Source organism: Leopardus geoffroyi, chromosome B4, assembly GCF_018350155.1.
Source record: "Leopardus geoffroyi isolate Oge1 chromosome B4, O.geoffroyi_Oge1_pat1.0, whole genome shotgun sequence".
In the NCBI taxonomy this organism is placed as follows: Eukaryota; Metazoa; Chordata; class Mammalia; order Carnivora; family Felidae; genus Leopardus; species Leopardus geoffroyi.
In genome coordinates, this window is record NC_059341.1 from 104,744,576 (window position 1) to 104,759,869 (window position 15,294).

At 40.6% G+C, this 15,294-nt stretch overlaps 1 protein-coding gene across 1 annotated transcript in view; it reads left to right on the plus strand.

Annotated features, from left to right (window-relative positions):
* The first annotated feature begins 8,502 nt into the window (after positions 1-8,502).
* ACSS3 (acyl-CoA synthetase short chain family member 3) overlaps positions 8,503-15,294 on the plus strand; it is a 157,858-nt gene continuing 151,066 nt past the window's right edge. Inside the window, exon 1 of the mRNA XM_045464363.1 lies at positions 8,503-9,429. Within this exon, the coding sequence (XP_045320319.1) occupies positions 8,828-9,429 (602 nt within the window). The 5' untranslated portion in view covers positions 8,503-8,827. The remainder of the gene's footprint in view (positions 9,430-15,294) is intronic.

A 15,294-nucleotide genomic window follows, 5' to 3' on the forward strand; every position in this document is an offset into this window, starting at 1 on the left:
ACCGACTGCGCCACCCAGGCGCCCCTGGATCTTTTAATAAAATTTACAAAAATCTTTTTTTTAAACATTTTTTAAAACGTTTATTCATTTTTGAAAGACAGAGAGTGGAGGAGGGGCAGAGAGAGAAGGAGACACAGAATCTGAAGCAGGCTCCAGGCTCTGAGCTGTCAGCCCAGAGCCCGACGTGGGACTTGAACTCACGGACTGAGCTGAAGTTGGACACTTAACCGATTGAGCCACCCAGGTGCCTCACAAAAATCTCTTTTAAAACAAATGTCCTAAGCAAGCCCTAAATTACTTGTTCAACACTAAATACAGATAGAAAGTTGTATCAACAAATAAAGCATAAAGGTACCACAAGATTCATCTAAGCATTCCATCATTCAGCATGATGCCTGAAAAAGGGTGCCCATATACCTCACATGTAGTTTATACTTTTTAGTTTTTTTACCTACACTGCTTCCAATAAATAAAGGAGACATCTGACTTCATGAGCTATCTAAAGTAAGTCATTTATGTGTCCTTATACTTTTGTCTTCAATTAAAAAATTTTTTTTACATTTATTTATTTTTGAGAAACAGAGTGAGACAAAGCGTGAGCGGGGGAGGGGCAGAGAGAGGAGACACAGAATCTGAAGCAGGCTCCAGGCTTTGAGTAAGTGGTCAGCACAGAGCCTGTTGCGGGGCTTGAACCCGTGAACTGTGAGATCGTGACCTGAGCCAAAGTCGGAGGCTCAACCGACTGAGCCACCCTGGTGCCCCTTTGTCTTTAATTTTAAAACAGCACTTCAGTTGAGATACTTGCGTTTTTTTTTGGAAACCCCAAAATTACTGCTCACTTCCTGGTTATATAAGAATAGCTCTTGTCATAAAGTGGCTTTAAGTTTCTTTTGCTGGTTCAATTTCATATGCTCCCTCCACACGTTCACAGAAACATAAAAAATGGCAACCTAACGTAATGGTAGGTAATTACACTGTATGAAAAAAATATTAGTACAAAAATATTTCTTTTCCTTTCATCGTTTATTTGCTGACGCTAAGATAATTTCTTATGTATTCAAAGTCTTATTACAAATATATGGGCACCATAGAGTGATTTTAGTTGTGGAATATGAAACAGAAACAGGGCAATTTCTTAGCAATGATCTGTACAGAAGAATTAAAATGATCTCACAAGGATTTTGGTGATCTGAATGAAATGTTAATGATTTGTATTGGAATTTCCATCACAGCTTCATTATCTGATAAAGCATTTTTAAAGTTTTTATTTGGATTCCAGTCAGTTAACATACAGTGTAATATTAGTTTCAGGTGTACAACATAGTGATTCAAAACCTCCATATATCACCTAGTGCTCATCACCACAGGTGCATTCCTTAATCCCCATCATCTATGTAACCCCCCATCCCCACCCCTCTGGTAACCATCAGTTTGTTGTCTATAGTTAAGAGGTTTTTCTTGGTTTGCCTCTTTCTCTTTTTCTTTTTGCTCTTTCGTTTTGTTTCTTGAATGCCACACATGAGTGAGATGATATGGTATTTGTCTCTGACTGACTTATTTTACTCAGTATAATACTCTCTAGCTGCATTCATGTCATTGCAAAAGGCAAGATTTCATTCTTTTTTTAAATTTTTTTTTAACGTTCATTCATTCTTGAGAGACAGAGCATGAGCAGGATGGGACAGAGAGAGAGAGAGAGAGAGAGAGAGAGAGAGAGAGAGAGAAAGACACAGAATCCGAAGCAGGCTCCAGGCTCTGAGCTGTCAGCCCAGAGCCCGAAGTGGGGCTCGAACCACAAACTGTGAGATCATGACCTGAGCCGAAGTCGGACGCTCAGCTGACTAAGCCACTCGGGTGCCCCGAGATTTCATTCTTTTTTATGACTAATATTCCTTTATATCTCTATACCACTTCTTTATCCATTTATCAATTGGTGGATGCTTGGGCTATTTCCATAATTTGGCTACTGTTGATAATGCTGTTATAAAAATCAGGATGCACATACCCCTTCAAATCTGTATTTTTGTATCCTTTGGGTAAATACCTGGTAGTGTAATTGTTGGGTTGTAGGGTAGTTTTACTTTTAACTTTTTGAGGAACCTCCATACTGCTTTCGACAGTGGCTACACCAATTTGCATTCCCAGCAACAGTGCAAGAGGGTTCTCCTTTTTCCACATCCTTGCCGACTGCTATTCTTTCTTGTGTTAGTGATTTTAGCCATTCTGACAGGTGTGAAGTGCAATCTCATGGTAGTTTTGATTTGCACTTCCCTGATAATCAGTGATGTTGAGCATCTTATCATGTGTCTGTTGGCCATCTGGATGTCTTCTTTGGAAAAATGTCTGTTCATGTCTTCTGCCCATTTTTAAATTGGATTATTCATTTTTGGGCATTGAGTTGTATCAGTTCTTTATATATTTTGGTCATTAACCCTTTATCAGATTTGTCATTTGCAAATATCTTCTCCCATTATGTAGATTGTCTTTTAGTTTTGTTAATTGTTTCCTTTGCTGGGCAGAAATTTTTATTCTGATGTAGTCTCAATAATTTATTTTTGCTTTTGTTTTCCTTGCTTCAGGATATATATCTAGAGAAAAGTTGCTATGGCCAATGACAAAGACGTTACTTTCTGTATTCTTTTCTAGAATTTTTATGGTTTCAGGTCTCACATTTAAATCTTTAATCCATTTTGGGGGCGCCTGGGTGGCTCAGTCGGTTAAGCCTCCGACTTCAGCTCAGGTCACGATCTCACGGTCCGTGAGTTCGAGCCCCGCATCGGGCTCTGGGCTGATGGCTCAGAGCCTGGACCCTGCTTCCGATTCTGTGTCTCCCTCTCTCTCTGCCCCTCCCCCGTTCATGCTCTGTCTCTCTCTGTCTCAAAAATAAATAAACGTTAAACAAAAATTAAGGGGCGCCTGGGTGGCGCAGTCCGTTAAGCGTCCGACTTCAGCCAGGTCACGATCTCGCGGTCGGTGAGTTCGAGCCCTGCGTCAGGCTCTGGGCTGATGGCTCAGAGCCTGGAGCCTGTTTCTGATTCTGTGTCTCCCTCTCTCTGCCCCTCCCCCGTTCATGCTCTGTCTCTCTCTGTCCCAAAAATAAACGTTGAAAAAAAAATTAAAAAAAAAATTAAATCTTTAATCCATTTTGAATTTATTTTTCATTTTGGTGTAAAAAAAGTGGTCCAGTTTCATCCAGTGGTCCAGTTTCATTGCTCGTTGCTGTACAGTTTTCTCAAAACCATTTGTTGAAGAGACTGTCTTTTATCCATTGGTGAGGATGCAGAGAAAGGGGAACCCTCTTACTTTATTGGTGGGAAAGAAAACTGGTGCAGCCACTGTGGAAAACAGTATGGAGATTCCTCAAAAAGTTAAAAATAGAACTAACCAACAACCCAGAAATTGCACTACTAGGTATTTATTCAAAGGATACAAAAATAATGATTTGAAGGGGCATATGCCCCCGATGTTTAGAATAGCATTATCAACAATAGCCAAACTATGGAAAGAGCCCAAATGTTCACCTACTGATGAATGGATAATGAAGATATGGGTTATGTGTGTGTATGTATGTGTATATGTATATAAATATATATATCTATACATATATATACACACATTTATATGTATATAAATATATATGTATATAAATATATATACGTATACACATACATACATACACACACACATACACATACATACACACACATGCAACGGAATATTACTTAGTCATAAAAAAGAAATAAAATCTTGCATTTGTAACAACAAATGGATGGAGCTAGAGTGTATTATTCTAAATGAAACAAGTCAGTCAAAGACAAATACCATATAATTTCACTCATATGTCTAATTTAAGAAAGAAAACAGATGAACATATGGCAAGGGAAAAAAAGAAAGAGGGAAGCAAACCATAAGAGACTCTTAACTATAGAGAACAAACTGAGAGTTGGGAGAGGGAGGTGGTTGGGTGATGGGCTAAATGGGTTATTGGTATTAAGGAGGGCATTTGTTATGATGAGCACTGGGTATTGTGTAAGAATCATTACATTCTATTCCTGAAACCAAAAAAAAAAAAAAAAAAAAAGAGTTAAGTATAAATAAAACCCAGAATACATAAGGAATTGATACAACTCAATACCCTTCAAGTGGTCCAATATAAAAATGGGTAAAAGACATGAACAGACATTTCTCCAAAGAAGACATCCAGATGGCCAACAGACACATGAAACAACCCAACATCATTCATCATCAGGGAAATGAAACCAAAACCACAATGACATATCACCTCATACCTTTCAGAATGGTTAAAATAAAAAACACAAAACAATAAGTATTGGGGAGGATATGGAGAAAAAGGAATCCTCACGGACTGTTGGTGGGAATACAAATGGATGCAGGCATTGTGGAAAACAGTATGGAGTTTCCTCAAAAAATTAAAAATAGAACTACCCTAAAATCTAGTAATCACACTACTGGGTATTTACCTTAAGAATACAAAAACACTAATTTGAAGGGATAAATGCACCCCTACGTTTATTGCAGCATTATTTATAATATCCAAACAATGGAAGCAGCTCAAGGGTCCAGCGATAGATAAATGGGTAAAGAAAATGTGGTATATATACACAATGGCATGTTATTCAGTCATCAAAAAGAATGAAATCTTGCCATTTGCAGCAACATGAATAGAGATAGAGAGTATAATGCTGAGCAAAATATGTTACTCAGAGAAAAACAAATACCATTACCATATGATCTCACTGATATATGGAATTTAAGAAACAAAATAAATGAGCAAGGGAAAAAAAAGAGAGAGAGAAATCAAGAAACACACTTTTAACTATAGAGAACAAACTGATAGTTACCAGAGGGGAAGTGGGAAGAGGATGAGGGAAATAGGGGATGGGGATTAAAGAGTACACTTATCATAATGATAAATAAATGAAAAATATATACACAATTTATTGACACACAAGAAAATAAATATTTTGTATTAAAAAGCTGCAGGTTTAGAGGTATAACCATTGCAAAGGTTGTGATTAACCTGTCCCCAAATTAGTTAAATATACAGTTTTATTTTTTGAAGCAGTACAGAATGTACATGCATGTTTGTTTGTTTGCTTGTTTATATTTTAGAGACAGCAAGAGAGAGTGGGACAGAGGAGGGGAAGGCGAGAGAGAAATGTTCATATGCAGGCTCCATGCTCAGCACAGAGCCTGCATGATGCGGGGCTCAATCTTGGGACCCTGGGATCATGACCTGAGTTGAAATCAAGAGTCTGATGCTCATTTGTCTGAACCACCCAGATATCCCCATGCTTTTTTTTAAATTTAAATTTAAGTTTTTAGTTATTATTTTTTTTAATATTTATATTTGAGAGGGAGAGAAAGACAGAGACAGAGTGCAAGTGGGGGAGGGGCAGAGAGAGGGAGACACAGAATCCAAGGCAGGCTCCAGGCTCTGAGCTGGCAGCACAGAGCCCAACATGGGACTCGAACGCACAAACATGTGAGATCATGACCTGAGCCGAAGTTGGATGCTTAATTGACTGCCCCCATGCACATTTAAATTAAAATAAGTTCTTTCATAATTTTCTGATTGTAAATTTTTAGGTATGTTGATGAAGCTGGAGGCTTTTGTGGTTGACCTTTAAGGTTGGTTGGTTGTTTATAGGCTTGGCTGCTGTCCTAAATTGGCTTGTTTTGCTACTGACCTGATGCTAATCAATGTACACATAGTTAAATCTTGCAACAATCCTGTTCAATAAGGATTGTGAGCCTCAGAATACAGATACTGATATTACAGTGTAAGAGAGTAAATAATTTTCCAAGTTTCACCAGCACTAGGATCCAAAATGAGACTCAGTGGTTAATGATCTTAAGCTTAGTGGCCAGTCAACAGGCTTTGAGTGGCTTAATTTAAAGGCCAGTGTGTACCCTCTGACTCTGGTCTGCATTTGGCATTATTTTGCACTTCCATATTGAGCTCCAATAAAAATTTCTAGTCTCATTGCTCACTCGTGTTCTACTTATACACTATGCTCTTTGCCTTTGCTGGACTGTGTCTTCACTCATGCTCTTCCTGTGGCCTGAACTGGAACTTACATTAACAATCTATTTTTTTTTTTCAAGAACTTTTCTTTCTTTTTTCTTTCTTTCTTTCTTTCTTTCTTTCTTTCTTTCTTTCTTCTCTTCTTTCTTTCTTTCTTTCTTTCTTTCTTTCTTCCTTCTTTCCTTTCTTCCTTTCTCTCTCTCTTTCCTCTTTCCCTCCCTTCTTTCTTTCTTTCTTTTCTTTATTTTTCTTTCTCTTTCCCTTTCTTTCTTTCTTTCTTTCTTTCTTTCCTCCTTCCTTCTTTTCTTCCTTCCTTTCTCTCTCTCTCTTTCCTCTCTCCCTTTTTTCTTTCTTTGTTTCTTTGTTTCTTTCTTTCTCTCTCTCTTTCTCAGAGAGCATGTGCATTTGTGTGGGGGAGGGGTAGAGGAAGAGGGAGAGAGAGGATCTTAAGCAGGCTCCATGCTCAGCTCTAAGTTCCACATGGGGCTTGATCTCATGACTGTGAGGTCATGACCTGATCTGACATCAAGAATTGGATGGCTCAACCAACTAAGCCATCCAAGGGACCCAGTAATCTATTTTGTACAATTACTTAAAATAAGACCATGTATTGCCAGGTCCAGAGAAAATGGTTTCACCCAGCAATGTGATAGTCTTTGTCTCACACAATGTTTCAATTAATGCTTCTGTTTTTAAGCCCTAAACCTTCATTCTGAACCTTCAGAGGAAATCAGGGCCTTGAAATCCCGAGACATTCCAAGTTTCTGAAGAGAAAATCCCTTTCTCCAACAAAAGCAGTTAAATTCAAGACCCTCTTCACCTTTAAGTGACCCTGTAATTCTCATTTGGTTTATTTTCTCCTATTCTTTGCCCTTGTAGGTTTTTACCACCACTACTACTGCCCCTCTTAGATTCTCTTTCAGTGGCGTTTGTAGGAGAGGAATGGATGTGGATACTCAATTTGTCATATTTTATTGGAGGTCTAAAATCTTCCCCTTCCTTCCTTCTTTCCTTCCTTCCTTCCTTCCTTCCTTCCTTCCTTCCTTCCTTCCTTCCTTCCTTCCCTCCTTGTCGCCTTCTGTTTCTGTTTCTGTCTCTTTCTAAATAGGAAGATTATCAGCTTAGTGCAAAAATTATAGATTTCAGAGTCAGATTCCCTACCTTATTCCAGTCATGACGCACAGAGAAAATGATACTATTTGTAGAGTATTCTGGGGTAAGGAACAGGAGTGGAGCAAACCGACTCTGAGAGAGCCCTCCACTTTGAGGCCATGGTGATCAGTGTCAAGGGCATTCAAGTCCTGAAATGTGCAGGGGCTGCCAAACTCTGAGCATCAACAAGGTCTGAATCCTATTTTGCTTGCCCTCAAGCAAGTTAATTTATCTCTAATCTCCATTTGTAACCATGGGGATAATAGTTCCAACTCCTTAGCACTTCTTTGAGAATCATAGGCACTAACATATTTGAAAGGGGAGCACCACATGTATACATAGTAGGTGCCAATAATGTCTGCTTCCCTCCTTCAAATCTCCCCCAACAAACCATATCTTGCAGGGTAGGTGCTCACACATTTCTTAAGCAAATAAGGGAACTGGACATCATTGTAATACAATAGGGGATAATTTGGAGTTAAAGGATCTTGTATACCAGGGAGTAGCATTAAGCAACTGGGCAGAGGAAAGGAGGAGACTAGGAAGTGAAATGGCTTTATCTCTGAGTTCAAGTGGTAGCGAGTGACTCTTGGCATTGGAAATCATTTGATGCGAAACCTTTGGAAGGAATAAAGTAGGCTGCAGGTGTCAGGGAAAAGTCTAGTGCCTTGTTTCTCAGTTGAAAGGGAATAACTGAAGTGGTTATTTAACTTTTCTAAGTTGTGCATTAGATTTATCTCTGTTCTGTTTAGCCTTTATCTCCGCATTATTCTGTTGCTACAGAGTAAACTGGCAACAGCTTCTCAAGTTTACTATCCTTCCCAGGGGCAGGGGACATTCCGCTATTTCTCACCTCTGATTTGGGGATACACAATTTTACAAACAAAATGGCAAATGCTAAGGCAAACAAGATCGCATCTGAATTTCACTAGGGTGTAAAAAACAGCGAAAGCGCTTTTAGAATGTTAAACCCAGATAATAATTTATAGGGCCTTTGTGTTTTCATTTTCCCCAGCTTCCTTTCTCCCTTTTGTTTGATTCACGTCTTTACCTAGCTCCTCCTTTTGGCTTTCTTGTTTTCTCATCAAAAAAAAAAAAAAAAAAAAAAAAAAAGAATTAATAAATAAATAAAAGGACACAGAAACTCGAAGGACTCAAATTGGAAGGGAAGAGATGCAACAAGTCGGTTCTGTTTTCAGCTCCTACACCTGTGGGGGAGTCGGGCAGCAGGTGAATCCGAGTTCAAGCGGCCTGTCGATCACTCTCACGAAGCACTACTCAATTCTTTGCAACCTTTCTCCACTCCTCCTACCCTCTCAGCTGTGATGAAATCCTGGAGCAGTCCTTGCCCTGGAGCCGCTTGTGCTTTTAATATCCCGGGGCTGGGCCGAGTTTAAAAAATAAACGAACACCGCAAACGGTGCAGGGGCCTTGCCGCGAAGCCCACGACGGTGGGTTTCCGCCGCAGGCCAGAGGCGGTGCGCTTCCACCAGCTCGCAGTCCAAAGAGGAAGCCCGAGAAGCTGCGCACGACTTGTTTGTTTGAAAACTGAGTTGGTCGCGTCGGCCTCTTCCGAGGGCCGCTGGAGGGTCTGCAGCGTTTCCCGGGGGAGCCGCGGGGTCGGGAATGCACCGAGCGGCTGGATTCCTCACTCTGTGGCCCCTCACCCCTCACCCCCGAGCCCCAACACTCCAGCCTGTTGCTTCGTCCCCACCCCCTCCGCTCCAGGTCGGCTTTTCCCGGCAACTCCAGTGTGACTTCCAAACTCCTGGGCCCCGGGCTCACCTCGGGATCTGCCTCCGCCTCCCGCCTGCTCCCCGAGGGCCTCAGGAAGTCGCCAGAGCCCCAGTCTTCGCCCGAGAAGTGCACTCCGGACCGCGGGCAGCGCTGCCGGCGGGGGGCCAGCCCGCGGCGATGAAGCCGTCCTGGCTGCAGTGTCGCAAAGTCACCGGCGCCGGGGGACTCGGGGGGCCCCTGCCCGGGTCCTCGCCGGCCCGGGGCGCGGGCACTGCCCGCAGGGCTTACTTGGCCCCCGGCCCACGGGGCGCGCTCGGGGGTCGGGGCTGCCGAGCGCTGTCGTCGGCCGGCGGTGGCGGCGAGTACAAGACCCACTTCGCGGCCTCGGTGGCCGACCCCGAGAGGTTCTGGGGCAAAGCCGCCGAGCAGATCAGCTGGTACAAGCCCTGGACCAAAACGCTGGAGAACAGATACCCGCCTTCCACCAGTTGGTGAGTGCCTCCTTCGCCTAGCCGGAGCTCTCACGACTTTTGGGCGACAGGGCTTATCGTCCCTTTCTCTGGGAATCCGGCCTTGTGTCAGGACGGGAAATCAAGAGCGGAGACGTGTTCAGATCTTTTCATTCGAATCTCATTTAGTTCCAGAGTCAACTCTCCTCCCTTCTCTTGAGGAATTCGCTTACCCATTATGAGCCGAGCTTCCTATAGACCAGAGATTTACCAATATGGCAGGACTCCACTTGGCATTGGAGATGTTCCACGGTCAAAAACAAGGGTCTGTCTCTACGGACAGCACTGTCTAGTGTAGGAGACAACCACAGAAACAAATAGGGAAGTACTGTCAAGTGCCCTATACTGCAGGGAGGAAGAGATTTGAGGAAAGACTTCAATAAAATCACACCTAAGTAGGGTCTGGAAGTATGGTTATATCTTCTCAAGGTCGGCAAAGATCTAATTATTAAGACCAGGAGGTGGCTGAAATTTGGCCGGTAACCGTGGTTGCAAATAATTGTGTTGACTGGAGAGGTGGGAGAGTGGGCTGGCTGGTGAGTCAAGGGTTGGGAGGGGAAGGGATTTCTGTGTGTTGACAAGTAGATTGGGTTAGATCCATAGCCCTGTCGTGTATAGGGAGCTGTGATATGAGGTTCTCCAAAATTATGCACATATAGCCAGGTAGTGCTAGAAATCATGGTAGGAATACAATTTTTTTTTTTTTTTTGTCTGCAGTTGCAATTATAAGTAGTTATACACATCAGTTTTGCATTACAACGAAACAGATACATTGTAGAATAAATGTGAGACTTGCCGGAATAGTAAGGGTGAGGCACACAGCTATGAGAGCTCAGAGTTCTGGGTGTTCTTTAGGCTATGTGCCTAATCCTTAAAAATGTGGTTGGTCTCATCTGCCAGCCATTAGGGAGAGTTGTTTCTTGTAAAAGTTTGAGAAACACTACAGTGGAGTTTCCCAAATTTCCAAATTCCTAGCAGTGAGTTGGGGAATGACACAATCAGGTTTGCATTTGACAAATGTCTCCTTGTTGAGAGCAGGGGAGATGGAATGGAGAAAGGCCAAACCAATCAGAGTCTGTTCTATATTGTCACTATGCCTGGTTCTCTCTTCAATGTTTGGAATATTTACGTTGTTTTTCCTTTAGAATCTGAACACATGTTCTCTTCTAGTTCAGTTGTTTCAGTGGTGTTCAACTAACCCTTTTTAACAGGGCCAACAGTGATTCAAGCACTGTGTATGCCCATGAGTAATATAAGACCCCTGTTTTTTGGGAGTCATGGTGACTAACCGCATGGTCTGTGGAGCTAGAATACTGGGTTTGAGCTCTGGCTCTCCCAGTTACTGGCGGTGTGTTCACAGCCAAGTTATTTAATCTCTGCTTCCGTTTCTTTATATATAAATGTGGAAATAGTATGAGGATTAAATGGGTAAAGATTTAAGACCCAAGACCATGTCTTGGATGAAATAGACCTTATAAATGTTGGAGGAAGAGTAGCTAGCTATCTTTGCACTCTTAAACCACAATTATTTCAGGAGCAGAAAACCCTCTTTGTGTTTCTCAGATCAAAACAGAAATTAAATAACTTTCCTAAGAGTGTGTTCTCAAAGGTCTGTGTCTGCATATCTGTCCTAAGGTGTGGTACTGAAATTATTTATGTGACCCTCCCCTCCCCTTAAAACCATGTGCAGAGAAGTTAGTTTTTCCAAGTAAAAACCAATGGGGGCCAGATGTAAGGCAGTGACAGTGGCAATGAAAGGGAAAGGACAGGTTGTTAGAGGCTTGGTTGGGGTTGGCAAGGGCCTAGGTGAGTGCAGAGAATGCAGAAATCAAAAGTTTATCAAGTAGACATTTTAGACCTGGAGGTTTTCTTTCTGTTTTTTTTTTTTTTCTTCTTAATCTCTAATTCCTCGCCTAAATTTTCTAAAATTGTGTGCATAAAATGTTTTTAATGAGAATTTTTGCCAAAAGGTCTTTGTATTTTTAAAACTTCAGTACATTGTAGATCACTGACATTTGATAATACTGTAGCTGAACTCTTCATCTTTGAGCTCTTGGAATTGGAATCGCATGGCCAAACCTGTTTACAGCAGCCCAAAAGATCAAAGTGAAAAAAGATAAGTCTTTGACTTTGTATTTATTTCAGAAGAGTGATTCAATCTTACTAAAAATTTTGGTTGGCAGAGCAGATTTGGGCAGGGAAATCGAGGTGAAGATCACATATCTAATCTTAAACTTCATCAATAAGACTTTTCAGTTTCAAGTAGAATCCATTGCTGTGTTGGACACTTATTTGCAGACACTCCTCATTGGTTAACTGTTTTCTATAAAGCTAAATTCAAGGGCAGGATGAAATGTCTCTCTCTCTCTTTTTTTTTTTTTTTTATCTTTATATCCCTAGGGTCTAGGGCAGAGCTGACATATGAGTTTAAAAAATTATAGTAAAGTAACAGAATGCATAGATTTGCTGATTTTTGCTACTATATGTCTTTGGGAGATAGTAAGAGGATATAGGCACAATTTGATGTGAAAGAGATTTGCTTATTTTCTTCGAAGCTGGGGTCTTGGAAATGTGGATGTGGGTAGCCAAATCTTTAAGAAAACTGAGGAGTTCATAGGGTGCTGTAGCTAACTTCTAGATGGAGCTGACATACAGGGAGTCAAGATCTCTGATGCCCTTTGGCTTCTCTTTTTTCATTATAATCTTGTCTGTTTGTTTTTCATGAAAGTAAACTCCGCTCAGAATCTGCAGGCCTATGAGAAGCCCCAACACATAAATAGTAATGCTTATTAGCTTTCACAGTGGCATAAACTACCCAATGGTAATTTACATATGCAGGAGTATAAACATGGGATAGAAATCTCTTTTTTTTGTCAAGTTAGCCAAGATACAGTGTAGTCTTGGCTTCTGGAGTAGATTCCCATAATTCATCAGTTACATATAGCACCAAGTGCCCATCCCAACAAGTACCCTCCTCAATGCCCATCACCCATTGTCCCCATCCCCCACCGAACCTGCATGCCCATCAACCCTCAGTTTGTTGTCTGAATTTAAGAGTCTCTTATGGTTTGCCTCCCTCTCTGTTTGTATCTTATTTTTCCTTCCCTTCCCCCATGGTCTTCTGTTAAGTTTCTCAAATTCCAAATATGAGTGAAAACATATGATATCTGTCTTTCTCTGACAGACTTATTTCACTTAGCATAATACCCTCCAGTTTCATCCACATTGTTGCAAATGGCACATTTCATTCTTTCTCATTGCTGAGTAGTATTCCATTGTATGTATAAACCACATCTTCTTTATCCATTCATCAGTTGATGGACATTTGGGTTCTTTCCATAATTTGACTATTGTTGGTAGCACTGTTATAAACATTTGGGTATGCGTGTCCCTACAAATCAGCACTCCCATATCCTTTGGATAAATTCCTAGTAGTGCTATTGCTGGGTCATAGGGTAATTCTATTTTTAATTTTTTTAAGGAACCTCCACACTGTTTTCCAGAGCAGCCATACCAGTTTGCATTCCCACCAACAGTGCAAAAGTGTTCCTGTTTCTCCACATCCTTGCCAACATCTGTTGTTTCCTGAATTGTTAATTTTAGCCACTCTTACCAGTGTGAGGTGGTATCTCAATGTGGTTTTGATTTGTATTTCAACATGGGATAGAAATCATTAAGGGTGATAGACTGAAGGAACTTTCCACTGAAGTCAATAGCCCTGTAAAATATATTTCTTTTAAAAAAATTTTTTTAATGTTTATTTTTGAAACAGAGAGAAAGAGAGAGAGAGTGTTGGGGAGGGGCAGGGAGAGACGGAGGCACAGATTCCAAAGAGCCTGATGCGGGGCTTGGACCCGTGAGCCATGAGATCATGACCTGACCTGAAATCGGATGCTCAACTGACTGAACCACCCAGATGCCCCAATACACTTCTGGTACTGTAATCTCTACAATCTTTGGAAAATAAATCCCAGTTATATGTAGGTGCTTTAGGAAGTTGTGAAGAACCACCTTTTTCTCAGTTTGGTAGTTAATTCACATTGTTGACACCTGGTTTCTGCGGTGATGAAATATCTATTTCAGAGACTTTAGTGGAAAACTATAGCCAAAGGGGAAGCAATTAGAATTCCTAGTAGTTTCTCTAATCCTGAAACAACAAAATGGATGTTTGGTTAGTTTCTCCTCACGAATTAGGCATCCTGCTGCCTATCCTGAAGTTGAAATCGAGCTGCCACTCTGTGATATAAAGATTAGGCAATCAACTTTTGCATTACACATTGTGGTTGACTCTTCTGTCTAGTTCATCAATTTATTCCTTTCTATGGAAGCATTACAATCCCATTTTTGTTTATTTTTATTTAAACAATGTACCATGATAAGACTCTCATATACTATTTGATTTAGAATTTAATATTTATTAACAGTGACTATAAGCTGAAAAGGAAAGACTCCAACTTAATGCAGATTATTAGAAAACGGTTTCAGGTTGGTTAACATTTCTATAATGGAGTGTAGTTTTTTCAACATGCAAAATCTCACTTACTAGCTATGAGATAAAGGTTGTTTAATCCCTCCAAGTCTTAAAATGGTTCATAGAGTTAAAGATATCAATCATTAACTTACTGTGTGGATAATACAGAGAAAATTGTGGAAAAGGTAGTGAAGAAACTCACCACATAGTAGCAGGGGGGACATACATTGACTAAACTATCACAGAGCTATTTATTTAGAATTGCAGTACATACTATTCAGTACAATGGTTAGTGGTGGATTTAACATAGTCTTCTCTAGAAGGATCATGGGAGGAGTCTTGAGGAAATGATATTTAAGCTGAGATTCCAATGAGTAGAGATTAGACATGAGAAGTGGAGAGGAACATTCCAGGCAAAGAACACAGTATATGCAAAGGCCATGAAGTATGCAGTAGCTCAGTAGATTGTAGAAACTGAAAGAAGACTAATGTGGCCGGGGCTTAAGGAATGATGGGGAAATTATCAAGAAATGGGAGAAAAGAGCCATATAGTGAATGGCCTTGTGAGTCATGTTACGGATTTTTTGATTTTTTTCCTGGTACATAATATATCATATAATGCATGACCAAAACATGAATTTCATACTCTTCTTTCTGCACTGGAAAAAAATAGTTATGAGCTCAACTCCAGTTCTGCCACTCACCTTGGGCCAGCTTCAATACCCTTATTTGTAAAATGAGAATGATTGTAGTATCAATTTTTTGGGATTATATGGGGTGGAGAGGGGCTTGTAAAGTGTCTGAGACTGTGCCTGACACACAATACTAGGTATGAATGTCTTTGGATTTGGGCAAGATATTCCCATAAGCTAATGTGGTCTGGGAGGTTTTCAGAGAAATGATAGCGTTTGAAAATAGGACTTAGGAAAAAACTTTTTGTGTGTGGGAAACAAACATGATAGGCATAGAGGTTAGAAAGAATCAAGTGTGCTTAGAGAATAATGTAGTAGAGCAGTTGGCTTGTAGAGGTTATTTTGGATTGTCCCCCTTATCCCCCTTATACATTCCAAGATCCACAGTGGATGCCTGAAACCATGGATAGAACTAAACACTTATATACTGTTTTTTCCTATGCATGCATACCTATCATAAAATTTAATTTATAAATTAGGCTCAGTAAGAGATTAACAGCAACTAATAAAATAGAATTATGATAACAATAGCCTGTAATAAACATTATGTGAAAGTGGTCTCTCTCTCTCAAAATATCTTATTGTACTGTACTCACCTTTCCTCTTGTGATGATGTGAGATGATAAAATGCCTACAGAATGAGATCAAGTGCAATGAATGACATAGGCACTGTGAGATCACATT